General features: G+C 62.5%; 1 protein-coding gene across 4 annotated transcripts; it reads left to right on the top strand.

Moving 5' to 3' along the window:
* Positions 1-11,931: 11,931 nt before the first annotated feature.
* Positions 11,932-16,299, top strand: SLC39A13 (solute carrier family 39 member 13). 4 transcript variants are annotated; one of them, XR_008795023.1, is made up of 9 exons: positions 11,932-12,235; positions 13,427-13,540; positions 13,667-13,791; positions 14,452-14,556; positions 14,656-14,745; positions 15,324-15,374; positions 15,750-15,878; positions 15,979-16,078; positions 16,165-16,280. XR_008795023.1 is itself a non-coding variant. In XM_056132716.1 (9 exons), exons 1-9 carry the CDS (start codon positions 11,935-11,937, stop codon positions 16,238-16,240), a joined length of 1,095 nt encoding a protein of 364 aa, XP_055988691.1. In that variant the 5' UTR covers positions 11,932-11,934; the 3' UTR covers positions 16,241-16,299. The 4 variants fall into 4 exon arrangements, 3 of the variants coding, with proteins under 3 accessions (XP_055988691.1, XP_055988700.1, XP_055988686.1); XM_056132716.1 differs by having other exon boundaries at positions 15,750-15,882; positions 16,165-16,299; XM_056132725.1 differs by lacking the exon at positions 14,452-14,556 and having other exon boundaries at positions 15,750-15,882; positions 16,165-16,299.
* The last annotated feature ends 530 nt before the right edge of the window (positions 16,300-16,829 follow it).

Raw genomic sequence — 16,829 nt, 5'->3', positions numbered from 1 at the left:
CGCCCAGCCTGGAGCCACCCTGCTCCAGCTGCCCTGTTTCCACATCGGCAGCAGCAAGTCCGGCGCCTGAGAAAACAGGAAGCGCCCAGCCACCACAGGAAGCCTGTGTGCGCAGCCTCCCACCCCCGGCTCATTGCAAAACGCCAACAGCCCATCACCACAAGCACCGCACCGCGCAGAGCGGTGGACTCAACGCGCCGGCCACCGGCCTGCCGCCGCCGGACAGACAGACAGACGCCAGCCCTCATGGTGGAGGCCAGACCTCGGAGGGACCAGCCCGCTCAGGCCTATGGGGGACCAAAAGTCTCCTGGGCCCTTTGGGCGTCCTGACTAGTACAGCACCCTGGGCCCTGTCCCCCAGACCTGCCATGGCCATTGTTCAATCAGAACACGGGGTCAGGGGTCAGGAAGAGTCACCACTGGACTGGCTGGAGCTGGGCCTTGGCCCTCAGGTCCCGATGAGCCGGATCCCCAAGGCGGCCGTTGGCCCAGAGCCCGCCACCCCCAGGACCCCAGGGAGCTGCTTGCCGCTGGGCACGGCCACACCCTCTGCCTGGCCGCAGCCCTGAGACTCAGCCCATCCCAGGGGTCCATCACCGTCACCCTTGACTAGCGGGGGGTGGGGGGCCCTCCTCACCCTGCTCGACCCGCCCCCACTCACCTCCCATCCCAGGCTATCCTCCTCCCCCCAGCCCTCCCCGGCTCACCCCTTGGAAGAAGACAGGCGTCCAGCTAGGCCCAGGCCCCAAGCCTGGAGAAGCCCTCGCTCCTGCGGCCCCGGGGACAGCCAGGAAAAGAGAAGAGAGCAGAGCATTTCATGGCTATAACAGATCAAAGGGGGAAGTCGGAGCAGGAGAAATAAGAAACTTCCCTACCCTGGGCACGGGGACCGGCCTGGCAGGAGCCCCCAGCACCCGGACGCTGTCCCTTCCCCCTGCCCCCTGGCCGGGACCCAGATCGGTCGTCGCTTTGGGCCATGGGGCATCTGATGAGCTTTCTCCAGGCTGACCCTGGACACTGGGCTCCCCTGGTCCCTGGGCCTCAGTTTCTCTCCAGAGCAGACAGAAATCCCCGGGGGGTACTCCAGGAAGTGAAAGGCCAGCTCCTTTGGCCGAGATGGGACAGGACACCCAGGATGGGAGGGAGGACCTGGGAGCAGGAGAATCCCAGGCAGGACATGTCGGCTGGGCAGCCCCGACATGTGAGGGGATGAAGGGGACCGAGCAGGAGCAGGGTTCCTAACCACGCACAGCACCCTGACCGCCCCGGGTTCTGGCCAGCTCCCAGCCTACGGTCACAGAGAGCAGGGACTTCAGGTGAGGCACACTGAAAAACATATTGGGAGGGGCCAGAGAGAGTATAGTGGGGAGGGTGTTTGCCTTGCACACAAGCAACCAGGGCTCAATCCCCAGCATCCTATACGGTCCCCCAAGCACCACCAGGAGTGATTCCTGAGTGCAGAGCCAGGAGTAATCACTGAGCATCGCTGGGTGTGGACCCCAAACTTAAAAAAAAAAAAAAAGAAAAACAGGGTCTGGAGCTATAGCACAGCGGGTAGGGCATTTGCCTTGCACGCGACCGACCCAGGTTCGATTCCCAGCATCCCATATGGTCCCTTAAGCACCGCCAGGAGTAACTCCTGAGTGCATGAGCCAGGAGGAACCCCTGAGCATCGCCGGGTGTGACCCAAAAAGCAAGAAAAAAAAAAAAGAAAAACAGATTTAGAAAGAGGTTGCAGGAGGCCAGGGAGACGGCTCAAAGCACGGGGACTAGCAAGGCTAGTGCCCGAGTTCCATCTGCTGCTCCAAAACTGTCTCCCACACCCTCTCCCCCACACCCCTTCCACCCCGCTGCCCTACTGGGTGTGGTCCCCCAAAGGGGAAAAATAAAAGACACATCTGTAGTCCTTTTTTGTTTGGTGTTTTTTTTTTGGGGGGGGTCACACCCAGGAGAGCTCAGAGCTTACTCCTGGCAGTGTTCAGGGAACCATATGGGGCACTGGGGATCGAGCTCTGGTCAGATGCATGCAAGGCAAATCCCTGCTGTGCTATCGTCCCGGCCCCTCTGTAGGCATTTTCAAGATAAAATAAGGAATCTGAGACAAGTTTTGGTGAGTTTGGGGGCCACGATGAGCCTCATCCCTGGAGCTCAGCAGTGCCTCCAGTTCCTGCAGGTAGGGGTGCCCCGCTGGAGACTTGGCACTATACTGCAGCCCTTCTGAGCTCGTGTGTTCACTGCCTCCCTCCAGGAGTGTCCGGGGAACACTGCTCAGCCGACCGCCTCCAGCAGGGCACATGGCTCTCAGGAGCACCCCCAGCCATGTCGCTGCTCCGCTGGCATCCCTGTCAGCTGATGAGACAGGGGCTGTGACATCAGGAATCTGGGCCACCAGCAGGCAGATGACACAGTGAGTAGCAACAGGCTCCTCACGCTGAGCCTTGGTTTCCCCATTTGTAAAACCTTGAAACCCGGCCAAGAGGGACAAAGGAGGCCATGGAAAGGGACCTTGGCGGGGTTGGAGTGACAGCACAGCGGGAAGGGCATTTGCCTTGCATGCGGCCGACCCGGGTTCGATTCCCAGCGTCCCATATGGTCCCCCGAGCACCGCCAGGAATAATTCCTGAGTGCAGAGATAGGAATAAACCCTGAGTATCACTGGGTGTGATCCAAAAAAGAAAGAAAGGGACCTTGGGGTGCTCTCACTGTCACCACCCCCTCTCCTCTCAGGAGCCCCACTTCCTCCCTGCTTCTCCTCTCACCTGCAGGAGCTGGGGAAACCTCCGCTCATCTCTGCACCCTAGGCCCCCTGGCCTCGCTCTGACCCGTCCTGATCTGGGAGAGCACCAAAGCTGGAGTTCCCAGCCCTGTTCCCAGATTCTCCCTCTCTGGGATCCTGGGGGCCCCCACGCCTACTCTGGCAGGACTCCCCACTCTTTGGAGGGAAGGTTGGGCCACCCTAGGGGTGTTACTCCTGGAAGGGGGCTCTCTTCCAGCAGTGCTGGGGGTATGGAATGGTGACAAGGATCCAATTCAGGCCCTCCACATGAGCCAGCCCTTTGAACCATATCCCCAGCTTTTTACACCCCAGGCACCCCTGATGAGAGAGCTGTCAGGGACTGGCTGCTTCCTCAGACCTCGCACAGACATGACAAGTGTGTCATCCCGGTGGTGACAGTGTCAGCGATGGGGGAACTGAGGCCTGGGGGCGGGGGGTTGGGCAGAGACGGGCTCAGGTCCAGCAACTGAGCAGAGAACTGGAGGTTCCTGTCCACCAGGCCCTGGAGAACCTTGGCAGCCCTGCCTGACTTGAAAAAGGACCTGGAAGCTTTTTATTTGGGGGGCAAGAGGGGTGCTTAGCTAGACCCAGAGGTGCTCAGGGGCTTGGTACTCAGGAGTGACCCCGGGCCGAGCATAGGGGACCATGTGAGGTGCCAGGGATCTGAACCAGGGTTGCAGGCCTTGCTTTGACTCTGTTTTATCTCTCTAACCCTGGACCTTGTATCTTCTGGCATTGCTGCCCAGTTCAAGTTCACGGTCCTTTTCTGGCTCTTCAGGGGCTTTACAAACAGCAGGGCATTTGCCTTGTACGTGGCTGATCCGGGTTCAATCCCCACCACCCCATATGGTCCCCTGAACCCCACCAGGAGTGACTCCTGAGGGCAGAGCCAGGAGCCAGCCCTGAGCACCACTAGGCATGACTCAAAATCACAAAGAGAAAAACCACGTTTGTGGCTTTTCTGCTGGGTCTTCATCACCAGTGTCTGCTTCTCCTAGTGCAGCCGTCAACATCAGAAAAATCTAAGCCTCGCGGGGCCAGAGTGATAATAGATCATTAGCCTTGCACATGGCCGGCCCGGGTTCCATCCCTGGCATCCCATGTAGTCCAAAGAGCCTGCCAGGAATGATCCCTGAGCACAGAGTCAGGAGTAAGCCCTGAGCACTGCTAGGTGTGACCCCAAAACAAACAACAACAAAAAAGGAGAAAGGCTTTCAAGGCTCAGGGCTCCATGAAAGCAGATGACAAAGACCAGGCACTGAGCGCACAGCTTGAGGTCTGGCAGGCTCGGGGGTGAGAACCTGGGAGTGGGTAGGACCTTCTCGCTTTAGGTCTCAGCCGCTGGGGGACAGAATCCTACAGGGGAGAGAAATCGGCCCTGGTGGATGAGACTTGCCAGAAGGGAAAATGTGCCCCTAAAAACCCAGCCGGTTTGGAGCCTGGTCCTGTGTGTCTCGGCAGCTCGGGGAGGGAGAGGATTATTAGCCCCCACTTCTGCAGTTGAGGAAAGAAGGGGGAGGCGCCTCTCCAAAGCCTCGGCTGCCTGGAGGCTTGTTTCGTCAACCTCAGACTCGCTGGAGCACTGCCCCGAGGTCCTTCTCCTTCCTCTGCTCGGGGGAACTGTGCCCTGCCTGCAGGTGGCAGGTTGACCCAGACCAGACCGAATGAGATGGTGCTTGGCCACCGGCTGTGGCTCAGCCCGGGGCTGGCAACAGCTGAGGTCACTGCGGAGGGGACTCTCCAGTCTCAAGCACCCCAGGGGTCGGTTGTCTGACCCTCCCAGTCCTGGCTGGAGGTGGGGGAGGGGACAAGGCAGTTTTGGCTGTGGGTCAAGTGGGGACGGCGCCTCCCATTTTCCAGCTGTGAACATTGAGGTTGGGGACCACCGCGCTGCCCGGGGTGTCCCAATGCAGAGTTATGGAGCTGGCAGGAGCCCCACCCCCCGCGGCTCTCTGGGGTCTCCTGCCCCGGATGCCAGCCCCGGCCTGGGTGGAGAGGGGAGGGGGCGGGGGCGCCAGGGTGCGGGGGCGGCTGGGCGGAGGCAGGGGGAGGAGGCAGCGCCCCGCACTGTCTCACCGCAGGCCCGACCTCGGCCTTATCTGCTCGGGCAGCTTCCGGCCCCCCACCCGCCCCAGCCTGGCCCCTGCCCCCCCGCCCTCCCCACCCCACCGCCCGCCCCCTGGGAGCCCCAGGGCCGCGCCTGCAGCTGCCCAGCGGAGCAGAGAGGGGCCCTGGGGGCGCAGGTGAAGAGCCGGAAGCGATGTCTGAGGGTGGGGGGGCACCGTGGCGGAAGGCCCCCTGCCCCCCCCACGGACCCACTCCAACAAGAGGGGCCCTCCAAATCCCCACTGCCCTGGCCAAACCGGGGTGGGAGGTGGGAAGCGGGAGGGGCGGAGGTCCCCTTCAAACCACCCCGCAGCGTGGAGAGAGGGACAAGCAGGCGGCGGGGGATTGGGGAGGGGGTGTACTTCTGAAGGGGGCTTCTGAAGGGGACCCCCGCCCCGCAACACCACCCGCCTAGCCTAGCCGCGCCCCTGGGGTTCCCCACAGGTGTGGGAGCGCAGAGAGACCCGGGAGAAAGTGAAAGGCCGTAAGCCGCAAGCTGGAGGAGAAAGCCTCCGCCACGCAGAGAGAACCTTCCAGACTCAAGTGGGGGTGGGGTGGGTGGGGAGGGACAGAGCGGCACGCACACGCGTGTGCATGCACACACACGCACATGCACACGCGCTCACGCACAGTGCTCGCACACTGCGCGCAGGCGCGCACATCCACACATGTGCGCGTACACACACACACACACACACACACACACACACACACACACACACACACACACACACACACACACACAGCGGGACGGCTGAGGACTGTCCGGAGCAGCGAGCAGCGCCTGGGCCGGGCTAACGCACATCTAGGACGATGCAAATGAGGCCCCCAGGAACCGGGGCTGTTTGGCACCTCTGCACCCCGGGTGGGAGGAGAGGCGGTTCCAGCCCCGCCGGGCAGGGCTCAGCTCCACCTAACCACGGGGCAGGCAATCTGGCCTTATCTCCCAGCCGCCCAGACGGCACAGCCCCTCTAGGTGGGAAATCAGGAGCCGCTGCGGGCACAGAGGCACAGAGGCCGGGCCGCTCCGCTCTTCACAGCCAACGTCTGGAAAGAACCCAAAAGCCCACGGCCAGCACACGGGGAGAAGAAATGCCAGCCGAGGCGCCGCGGGCTCTCCCCCCACGGTGGAGCTCAACCCAGAGCATCGGCCTTGTCTGGTTGGAAGCCAGCCGTTCCCCTGCCCTCCCCCGCCAGCCCGCCTCCCCGAGCAATGAAAAGGCTGCGTTTTCCTCCAGCACACGCTGCCATGGTTCTCATGGGTCAGTGTACTCATGACCCAAGAGTAATTCTGAAAGTGAATGAAACCGCTAAGAAAGCACAGAGGCAGCGACTGGGGTGTTTAAGAACACCTTAAAATAATTTACCACGCTGGTGAAGAGGAGGGTGTTGGAACATTATATGACTGAAGCCCAATCACGAACAACCTTGTAACTGTGTAGCTCATTGCGATTCCATAAAAAGAAAGAAAGAAAGAAAGAAAGAAAAATATTTCCCAGGGACCAGGGCTGGAGCTACAGTACAGTGGGCAAGGCATTTGCCTTGCACACCGTCAACCCAGGTTTGATCCCTGCCATCCCATGTGGTCGCCCAAGCACCACCAGGGGTGATTTTTTTTTTTTTTTAGGTTATCGGGCCACACCTGGCTATGCTTAGGCTCTGCACTCCTGGCCACTCCTGGCTCTGCACTCAGGAATCACTCCAGGCAGTGCTCAGGGGACCATATGGGATGCCGAAGATCGAACCCAGGACTGCTGAATACAAAATTAGAAGTAACCCCTTTGTGCATTGCTGAGAGTGACACAAGCAATAACAACAACGAAAGTGGTAAGAATAGAGGCTAGAGAGATAATTCAGCGAGCAGGGTGTTAACCCAGGTTTAATCTTCAGCATACCAGGAGTGATCTTGAGTGCAGAGCCAGGAGCAAGCCCTAAGCATAGCCTGGTATGATCCCCACCAAAAAAAAAACAAAAAACCTCACTAGTAATAACAGTTTTCCTGTGTGCTATCATTAAGTCATTCCAGGACAGAGAGCTAGATGGTGGACCTATAAAACAATAAAAGTGTTTTTATTTGAAGCCCAGGTAAGCGGGAGCAGTAACGGCAAACACCAAGCCTCACGGGATAGGGGATGAGCCCATGGGATAGGGGATGAGCCGGTCCCTCTCATTCCCACTCCCCAATGGGACCCACAAACTGTCTTCGGCTACTATTTAAGCTCCTTAACTAAAGCCATGATCCAGAGACACACAAAAGACTCTCAGAACCGAGCAGCTTGCTATAGAGATGCCTCCGGACTTTGCACCAGGCGGCTTGCACGGGGCTACTCCAGACGGGAGCAGGTGTGTTTCGATAACAAAATCAGAGCCTGCCCTTGAAGTTGCCACCCGGCAGTCCTCATTCTAAGCACACTGTCAGTATCAATCCATCCTCCCCTAGTCCTCCCGTGTGCTGTGACCCAATTTATAGGTGAAAAAACTGGCGTTGGAGAGTGAGGCCAAGCGCATCAGTTACCGAAGGATCAAGGTAATCTGCCCATTGTGGCAAATGAATCTTTTATGGAACTGCACCACTTTGATCATAAATGTGGTTTTCTTTTTCCTTGTTTCGGGGGGGGAGGGGGAGAGGGAGCAGTGGGCAACACCTGGCAGTGCTCACCGCTTACTCCTGGCTCCATGCTGAGAATCACTCCTGGTGGAGCTCAGTGTGGTGCTGGGAATTGAACCTGGGCTGACCACGTGCAAGGCAAGTGTTTTCCCCGCTGTACTATCTCTCCAGCCCCACACATTGTTTGTTTGTTTGCTTTCATTTTTTCCATGTGTCTTTTATTTAATGTCACTTGCTTTTTACACCTTCCCTTTTGGCTGCTGTTGGTGTGGGCAGCGGGGTTGGGGGCACACTTGGTTGAGGTGCCCTGGAGCTGGCAGTATGATGCGGATGTTCACCAGCCATGCAGGGATGGATGCAGTGATGTGAGGCTATGCTGCAGATCCAGCATGTGGCTCAAGCATGCAGACACCAGATCACATCCCTGGGCTGGGGTGGGAGTGTGGGGATGTGTGACACTGTGGATATTTTTTGGTGGGGAGACATCCTAGGTGGTGCTCAGGGGTCAAGAGGGGCCAGAGATCTAGGGCCTCACACATGGAACGTCTGTGTTCTACCTCAGACACTCCACAGCACCAAGTGTGTGTGTGTGTGTGTGTGTGTGTGTGTGTGTTTGGAAATTCTGAGTCCTTTTATTTCTTTTTATTTTTAAAATTTTTTTCGGCTTTTTGGGTCACACCTGGCAGTGCTCAGAGGTTACTCCTGATTCTGCACTCAGAAATTACTGTTGGTGGTGCTCAGGGTACCATATGGGATGCCGGGAATCAAACCTGGGTCAGCCACATGCACAGCAAACGCCCTACCCTCCGTACTATCTCTCTAGCCCTAAATATTTTTTTAATTGAATCACAGTGAGAAACACCCTATGGACTTGTTTGTGTTTTGTTGGGGTGGAGGGGGGACTCCGGGCAATGCTCAGGAGACCAGGCCGCCACCCCTACCCCCAGTTATTCTTGACCAACCAGGCCAGCAGCTTAATGCTGGGCCCAAAGGAAGTCGTGCGACTCCAGTTCTGCACTGCTGGGGATTACCAGTCTCCCCAGTGCTTTTGCGGGGGCCTCCAGAGCTGCTCTTGGATATGCTTCAGGGACCGTATGTGGTGCCGGGGATAGAACCAGGGTTGGCTGCATGGAAGGCCAGAGCCTTCTGTGCCGTACAAGCTCTTCAGCCCTTATTGTGTTATTATTTTTATAGGGGCCACACCCAGTGGTTTTGCGTGGGGAGCCCCTGTACCCAGCCCCTTTGTGTGGCCTGACCTTTCAGTTCAGGGCCCAGCGCACTCAGGCGAGGTTCTGGGTGGGGTGAGGTGGAGGGCATGCGCTGTTGGGGATCAGATCCAGGCCAAGGCTTGTGCTTCATCTCTCTCTGCCACATCCCCAGCCCTCACCAGGCTTAATTTTTTTTTTTTATATATAGGTTTACATTTCCCCTTCCCCCAGGGAATCAAGTTCGCCACTTCATGTGAGACGGGCTAATGTGGCTTTTCTGCATCATTATGTACCTTTATCCACACATACATTCTTTTAAAATAGTGTCTCGTAGTCAACAAACATTTACACATCGTGTGTTCTCGCTCGTTCTTACCAGGGAGCCCCTGGTGGACTGAATCCACTCTTTTTTTTAACAGCCACACTCATTCGTCCACCCACTGGCCCTCCCTGCGGTGGTCATCATCTATGGCCTCTCAAGGCACTTCTCGATTCCATTAAGGAGCCTGAAGACAGAGTTTCCAGGGCAGGAAGGAGGAACAGGTGCTGGGGGGTGGCAAGTGGTGGCATTTCTGCCTGGCCCTACCCACGCCCTCGCGCCCAGTGGCAGAAATGATGTTATTATGAACTCATTTGTATGCATTGTGAAGTGCTTTGCCTAGGATAAGGCGATTTGCATACAGAGGGGGGGACGAGGGGGGCCTCTAACAGCTCCCAGACTGGCACCCCTGAGCGTATTCCTTCCTCTGCAGAGACCGTTGTTAGGAGCTTGTCCCAGCCCCAGGAGCGTAAGAAGACAGGTGGTTCACACACAGGAAAGGTGGTCCCACCTGCAGCGGGTGGGGCTTTCGGAAAGGGCAGACGTTTGGAGACTGGGACAGGGAATGGGGCAGCCTATGTGAGAGTCGAGTGTACCCCCAGGGATCATCCTTCATTCAGAGGCAAGGTGCATCCATGGGTGGACAGGTGAGGGTAAGACCTGGTCTTGGAGACCCCTCACCCCATGGCCGGATCTGCAAGTGAGTACCGATGAGCCGCATCCTGAACAGTCTCCAGCCCTAACTGGCTCCGAGGAAGATGCGGGTGGGAAGTGCCCAAACCGACCCCAGGCACCGTGCAGGAGAAAGGTGGTCCCGCTGCAGGAAAAAGGAGGGTCCCTCTTGCTTGCTCTAGGTGCAGAGGCACCCGGTTCCCATCCCGGCCCTGCTCGGGGCGTGACTTCTGTAGCCCCGGTCTCCGCGCGCCCACCTTAGCAGGGCAGAGGGCGGGCTCTGGGATGGCACTGAGCGGAGGCTGCAGTTCGCATCTCTGGTCCTCCCCGCCCTTGGAGTCCCAAGCGGCGGGTGTCCGCCTGCCAGGCATTGGACCCCAAAGGGTTAAGAGGCCTGGAGCACAGGGCCTGAGGTTCCCAGTGAAAAACCGAAGCATAAAAATAATCCGATGAGTAAGAATAAAATTCCCTCTTCTGAGGTTCCCGGGGGGGCCGGGCCCCTCCCTGCGGCGGACACTTCCCCTTTTCCCGGGTTCTTGGAGGCGCCGGGCCGGGCCGGGGCCGGCCGGGTGGCCGGGGAGCGGGCAGCGGCGCGCGCCCCCGCGCGGCCGACGGCGGCACGACAGCCCCGGGGAGGGGAGGAAGCGGCGGCCGCCCCGCACGCCGCCCTCCCCGGCCGCCGCCGCCCGCTCCCGCCCGGCCGCGCGCCCGGCCGCGGGGGCGCCCACTTCCGCCCGGCCCCGAGCGGAAGCGCGCCGGCCGCTCGGGTCCCCCGCGGCGGCCGGGCGGAAGCGCGCCGCGCCCCAGCGCTCCCCCGCGGCCCCTCGGGCGCGCCGCGCGCCGGGTTCCGGGCCGGTCCCGTGTGACGTGGCCGCGCGCCGGGGGGCGGCTCCGGGCCGGGGGCCGGGCGGGGCCGGCGGGGCGGGGCGCGGGGCCGCAGCTGGATGGCCGGGGCCGCCCGGAGCGCCGCCGCCGCCGCCGCCGCCGCCGCCGCCGCCGCCGCCGCGCTGCACTTGCACGGTGAGTGCCCGCCGGGCCCGCGGGAAACTTCCTCGGGCTCCGCTCCCGTCGCCCCCCGACGAACCGCGCCGCCCGCTCTCCGGGCCACCCTCCCGCCTCCTCCCTCGCATCCTAACTCCGCCGCGACTCCGCTCCCTGCCCGCTCTCCTCTGCCAGACCCGCGGTCCCCTCTCCTGTGTCTCTGATCGCCCCCCGACTCCCCAGACAGACCCCCAGGCCTCCACGGGACCCGGTCCCGTCCGAGACTTCATCACCGATCCCTCGGCCAGGCCTGCAGCGACAGGACCTGGGCACCTTGAACCCAGCCCTCTCCCCCATCCCCACTCCCACCCCATGTCCCACGCCTCCCCCCACACACCCGAGCTGCAGAGGAAACTGAGGCAGGGGCAAGCAGCAGCTCAAGGTCACCGCCAGCCTAAGGCAGGGCGGACCACGCTTACTTTCCTGCCTGAGTCCCCAGTTGGAACTTCTCTCTTGGTTGACTCACATCCCCTGTGATCCCGGTATATTCCTGCCTCTGGGGCTCCCCCACCCTCATCGCAGGGACCGCGGGTCCCTACTCCCCCCACCGGCAGGCAAGCACAGCTCACCGGCACCTGGGGAGGGAGGACCAGGCACAGGGAGGTCCAGGCACGTCCTGCTGATGAGGAAACAGGCTGGGGGTGCTGTGGGTACTGTGACCTTCCTGGCTGCAGGGCTGCACCTCACCTGCATGCAGGTCCTGTCTCTCCGACACCCCACCCTGCCTTTGTGGTGGGGCTCATTTCTCAGGAAGAAACTCCCCTCCTCTTGCAGACTCCCCTGTGCCCTCAGGCTAAGCAGGGGTCACCTCGGTGGTGGGAAGGTGTTCCCCAGGCCACATCCTGCCGGGCCCCTCTGGTTGCTGGAGACACCGAGCTGGGCTGGGGCTCTGGGCCGGGCCAGTAGCTGAGGGGCACCCAGCCAGCACCAGCCTCACCCCGTCATTAGGGAACGTTTAGCCTCCAGCGGACAAGCCGCAGGGAGGGGAGGCAAGAGGAGGCTCCGTAGGAAAAAATGTGTGATGGAGAAGCAGAGTCCCTTTGCCCGTCCGCCCGATCCGCCCTTGGAACCCCCCCACCCCCACCCCAAGGCTGCTGCAGAGGTCACAGCCCCTGGAAGTGGGGCGGGAGCTAAAACGCCACGTTTCCAAAGGCTGGGCGGCAACAGCTCACAAGAGCCACCTTCGTGTTTTTCAGCACGTGGCATGCCTGCATGTCCCGGCCCCGGCGGTGTCATGGGGGGCCAAGGGCTCCTCTTCCTCACGGCGCTTACCCTGGAGCTCCTCGGAGGGGCTGGGGGCTCCCAGCCGGGCCCCCGGAGCCGGGGGGCTGCAGCGGCCTGTCGCCTGGACAACAAGGAGAGCGAGTCCTGGGGGGCCCTGCTGAGTGGGGAGAGGCTGGACACCTGGGTCTGCTCCCTCCTGGGCTCCCTTGTGGTGGGGCTGAGCGGGGTCTTCCCGCTGCTGGTCGTGCCCCTGGAGATGGGGGCCACGCTGCGCTCAGAAGGTGGGTGCCGTCTGTGGGGAAAGCGGGTGTTGGCGGGGGGACGGGCGGGGGCGAGGGCGCCGTGCACCCCTGCAAGTCATTGGCTTCTCCACCCACCTGGTGACCACTTCTGCCTGCAGCAGTGTCAGGCATGGGCACGTTGGCCGCTTCCCGGCACGGGCCAGCACAGGTCATGGTTGGGACGGGGGCACTCCTGGGCTGTCACTGCATTCACGTTCCCCGCTGGCCAGGGGGGAGCAGCTGCCTGATTGGGAGCGACCCGGGGCCCGTAGATGCTTTTCTGGCCCAGGACGAGGTGGGGCACTTGCCCTGCTGAGCACAGGGGCAGAGCGTGGCCCCTCCCTGTCCATCTCGGCGCTTGCCCGCTCGCCCGGGCCCGCCGTCTGTCCTGTGCGCTGCAGCGTTTCTCGGCATGGACAGGCTGGGGCAGGACAGAGGCGTGGTCAGGTAGGAGCGGCTGCAGTTGCACGTGCCCGTCGCCCGGCCCCTGAGCGTGTCTGATGAGCCTGGACCGGAGCCCAGGAGTCAGCTTGACGGGAGTTGGCCCCGAATGTGCCGCGCCAGGCTGTCGCGCGGTGTCTGCGGGGCTGGGCAGGGCGCTGGCACGAGGCTGTGCGCCGGGCGGGGTGGGGTGGGGTGCTTTGTGGGGTGTTGCTGTCTCCACCCTACACCAGCTCAAAGCCTCGGGGAGCAGCTCACGGTGTGGCCGTGGGGCCGGCCTGGTGAGCCCCCCTCTCAGATGGGGAGGCAGAGGCCCGGAGAGGGTGCCGGAGCTGTCCAAGGTCAAGTAACCTGAAAGTAGCAGCTTGCTCTGGGACTCAGTTTCCCTAGCAACCCCAGGGTGTGTCCTCGGACCTGGCAAGTCTGCCGAAGTCCCCAAATCCCTGCCCTTTTGGTGGGGGTGGAAGGGAGGCTGTGCCGATCTTCCTGCATCATTGTTCTCAGGGGGGAAACTGAGTCTCGGGGCTGCTCCACCAAGGTCACCAGCTGCAGGCTGGGCCCTGGATGAGAGGTGGCGACTCCCACTAGCCCTGTGTTTCTTGCCCTGCCAAGCCCATCCTTACTCTCCCCGGGCAGCTGCCCAGCCCCGGCCGTCCAGAAGCACACAGTGTTCTGAGGAACCAGCCAGGAGCCCAGTGAGCTGGGGTGGGACCCTCGGGGCTCAGGGGGCTCAGCCTCTCTGCCTTGTAGCTGGGACCCGGCGCCTGAAGCAGCTGCTCAGCTTCGCCCTGGGAGGGCTCTTGGGGAACGTGTTCCTCCACCTGCTGCCCGAGGCGTGGGCCCACACCTGCAGCAGCAGCCCTGGTGAGTGGGGGCCCCGGGCTGGGGTGGGGGTGGGGGATGGGCGCTCGGGGCTGCAGAGGTTGGGCGGGGGGGACCTGTGATGAGGAGCCTGCTCCCCTCCGCCAGCCAGCTGTGCTGCCTCTGCAGGTGCTGAGGGCCAGAACTTACAGCAGCAGCAGAAGCTGGGGCTGTGGGTCATTGCCGGCTTCTTCGCCTTCCTGGCCTTGGAGAAGATGTTCCTGGACAGCACAGAGAAAGAGGGCAGCAGCCAGGTGAGCGCCCGGCTCGGCCTGCGGGGTGGCGCCAGGCATGTGGGGGGTGGGGGGGGGCAGGCTCTGCTATCCTGGGAAGATCTCTAGGGGCCCATCCCAGCCCCCCTGCCTTGTTCTGACAGAGTGATAGCAGGGTGGAGTGGGGGGGGTGGGGCTCCTGGCTGAGTCGGGGGCTCCCAGGCGAACCCAGCAGAGTGTTCTCGGGGTCGGGGAGACAGCTCCAAGGGCTGCCATGGAGCCTCTGCACTCCTGAGGCCATGCTTTCATCCCTGACACCGCAACGTTCCTAGCCCTGCCGTGAGTGATACCAGGCCCGGATCCCTGAGCACCACCCAGTGTGAATGCAAGCCCCTCTTTGCACCCGCCAAAAGAAAGAGTGTATTCAGGAGCGGGGGTGGTGGTGGGTTGGGGCGGTGATAGTTCAGGGCTCAGGGCACATGCTTTGCATGCAAGGACCAGGCTCCATCCTCAGCACCACCTGGTCCCCCGCACTTCCTGGCTCAGGAGTTTAAACTGTCTGGCCAGCCAAGCCGAGCAACGGCCCCCGGTTCCCCTCCCTGAGTGCTGCTGGCGGGGACCTCCCCAAACGGGTGGGTGTCTCCCCTGGCCGAGTGGGGAGGGGCATCTAATGTCACCTCTCCCTCCTTCTCCCGGCCCTAGGCCCCCAGCAAAGGCCCCGTTGCTGCTGCCGCGCTCAATGGAGGCCGCTCTCTGGCCCTGCCGGCCGCAGAGCCCGGCCTGAGCGCCGTGGTCCGGAACATCCAAGTGAGTGGCCCGCTCCGGGCCCCCGCAGTGGTCAGCGGCCTGGCCTGGCCCCGCGGTGCCCCCAGCTGAGCCCAGGTCTCCCCTCTTGCGCCCCCCCAGGTCAGCGGCTACCTCAACCTGCTGGCCAACACCATCGACAACTTCACGCACGGGCTGGCCGTGGCTGCCAGCTTCCTCGTGAGCAAGAAGGTGCGTGGGGGAGCAAGCGGGGCCCCGCAGTCCCAGGGAGACGATGCCTGTGTGGCCCCCACACCTGCTCTGCACCCTGCTTCCTCCATCACAACACCCCCCGGAAGCCCCCGCCTCCCGGCTGCTCTTCTGGACACGGCCTCCTTCCGTCCTCAACCTCTGGCCTCTTGCTGCAGACACGGCTTGTCGGGGTCCCCTGCTTCTGCCCGGCTGCGGGAGGAGCCCAGTCTGCTCCTCGAAGCTTCCTCCTGCCATCTCCTTGCTCTGCCCCAGGCGCCTGCCTGCTCTTGACTTGGGGGGGCGGGGGGAGCCCTTGGCCCCTTGTGGCCTTAGCCTCACTGTCCCCTCAGCCTGGAATGTTCTTCCTCTCGCCCCAGGACCTTGGGTCTCTGCCTCAGTGCACTTTCTCCCAGAGGCCTTGCGGGCCCGTTCTTGTGTGATGGCTCCATCCCCAGCCTGCCCGCCTCAGGCGCCCGTTTCCAGTAGCCAGAGCGCGCAGGGCAGGGCAGGGCAGGCTCCGGGAGACGGGTGGGCAGGGGCGCGTCGTGGCACAGGCCCGCAGACTCCCCTTCCTGCAGATTGGGTTCCTGACCACCATGGCTATCCTCCTGCACGAGATCCCCCACGAGGTGAGTGGGGGGGAGGGGGTTAGGGATGAAAGGGTAGGGTAGGCTGCAGGGGCGGAGAGAGGGGCGGCCGGAGCGATAGCACAGCGGGTAGGGCGTTTGCCTTGCACGTGGCCGACCCGGGTTTGATTCCTCCACCCTTCTGGGAAAGCCTGGCAAGCTACTGAGACAATCCCACCCGCACAGTAGAGCCTGGCAAGCTCCCCGTGGCGTATTCAATATGCCAAAAAAAACAGTAACAAGGATTGTCTCACAAGGGAGACGTTACTGGTGCCCGCTCGAGCAAATCGATGAACGAAGGGAGGACAGTGCTACAGGCTTGGGGGGCTGCACTGCAGGGGGTCCGGGAGTCCGGGCGACCGTGTGGTCCTCCCCTAGGTGGGCGACTTTGCCATCCTGCTCCGGGCCGGCTTTGACCGATGGAGCGCAGCCAAGCTGCAGCTCTCGACGGCGCTGGGGGGCCTGCTGGGGGCCGGCTTCGCCATCTGCACGCAGTCTCCCAAGGGAGTAGGTACGGGCGTGGGGGTGGCGCGGCGGGCGGCGGTGCGGGCGGCCGGTCCTGGCCTGTCCCCGGGCGGCAGCCAGCGGCCTCCTCCCCCCTCTGCAGAGGAGACCGTAGCCTGGGTCCTGCCCTTCACGTCTGGCGGCTTCCTCTACATCGCCCTGGTCACCGTGCTCCCCGACCTCCTGGAGGAAGATGACCCGTGGTGAGTGGGCCTCCCGGGGGCCCTGTGGAGCTGCGGGAGGGGTGGGGTGCCCAGTCCCAGCCCCTCTAAGCCGGCTTTGCCCCCAGGCACTCCGTGCAGCAAGTACTCCTGCTCTGCGCGGGCATCGTGGTCATGGTGCTGTTCTCGCTCTTCGTGGACTGAGCACGCCCCCACCCCTGCACAATAGACTCCGTTTCTCCCCGCGAGCGTGTGTGAGGCAGAGGGCAAGCGGCCGCGCGTCACCGTGACCCGGGGGAGCCCTGGGCAGACGGGGTGCCAACGCGAGGAGCCGCATGCTGGGCCCTCCCTGCCACGCAGGCCGAGAAGGGAGGCAGAGGCCCCACCCACCCCCCTGCAGCCCACAGGGAGGGAGCCCCAAAGCGTTCTTCCTGGGGCGTCCCAGGCCCTGGGTTGACGGAACTCACTCCCTCGTCCGGGAACCGCAGCTGGGGCCCATCATCCCGGCCCATGCCCCGCACCAGCTGCAGGCCCAGAGTGAGGAGTGGCAGGAGCTGGTGGCACCCCTGCCCTCGCGGTCACCCCGGCCAGCTCCTGCTGCCACACAGTAGTAGCCTGTAGGGCAGGGGGCAGGGCGGCAGCGGCTGGCAAGAGGCTCCTTCCTGCTCAGGGATGTCTCGGGCCCCTCTCCCTACCCAGTTGCAGTGGCTAAGGGGGTGGTGAGGACTCCGCATTGTCAGCGCTCAGGAATGTGCTCTGGGAGAATGCTGAAGCCATAATCCCCAGCTATTTC

The sequence above is a fragment of the Sorex fumeus genome, unplaced genomic scaffold, assembly GCF_029834395.1.
Source record: "Sorex fumeus unplaced genomic scaffold, SorFum_2.1 ptg000007l, whole genome shotgun sequence".
Taxonomy (NCBI): domain Eukaryota; kingdom Metazoa; phylum Chordata; class Mammalia; order Eulipotyphla; family Soricidae; genus Sorex; species Sorex fumeus.
This window is presented reverse-complemented; position numbering and strand designations above follow the sequence as displayed.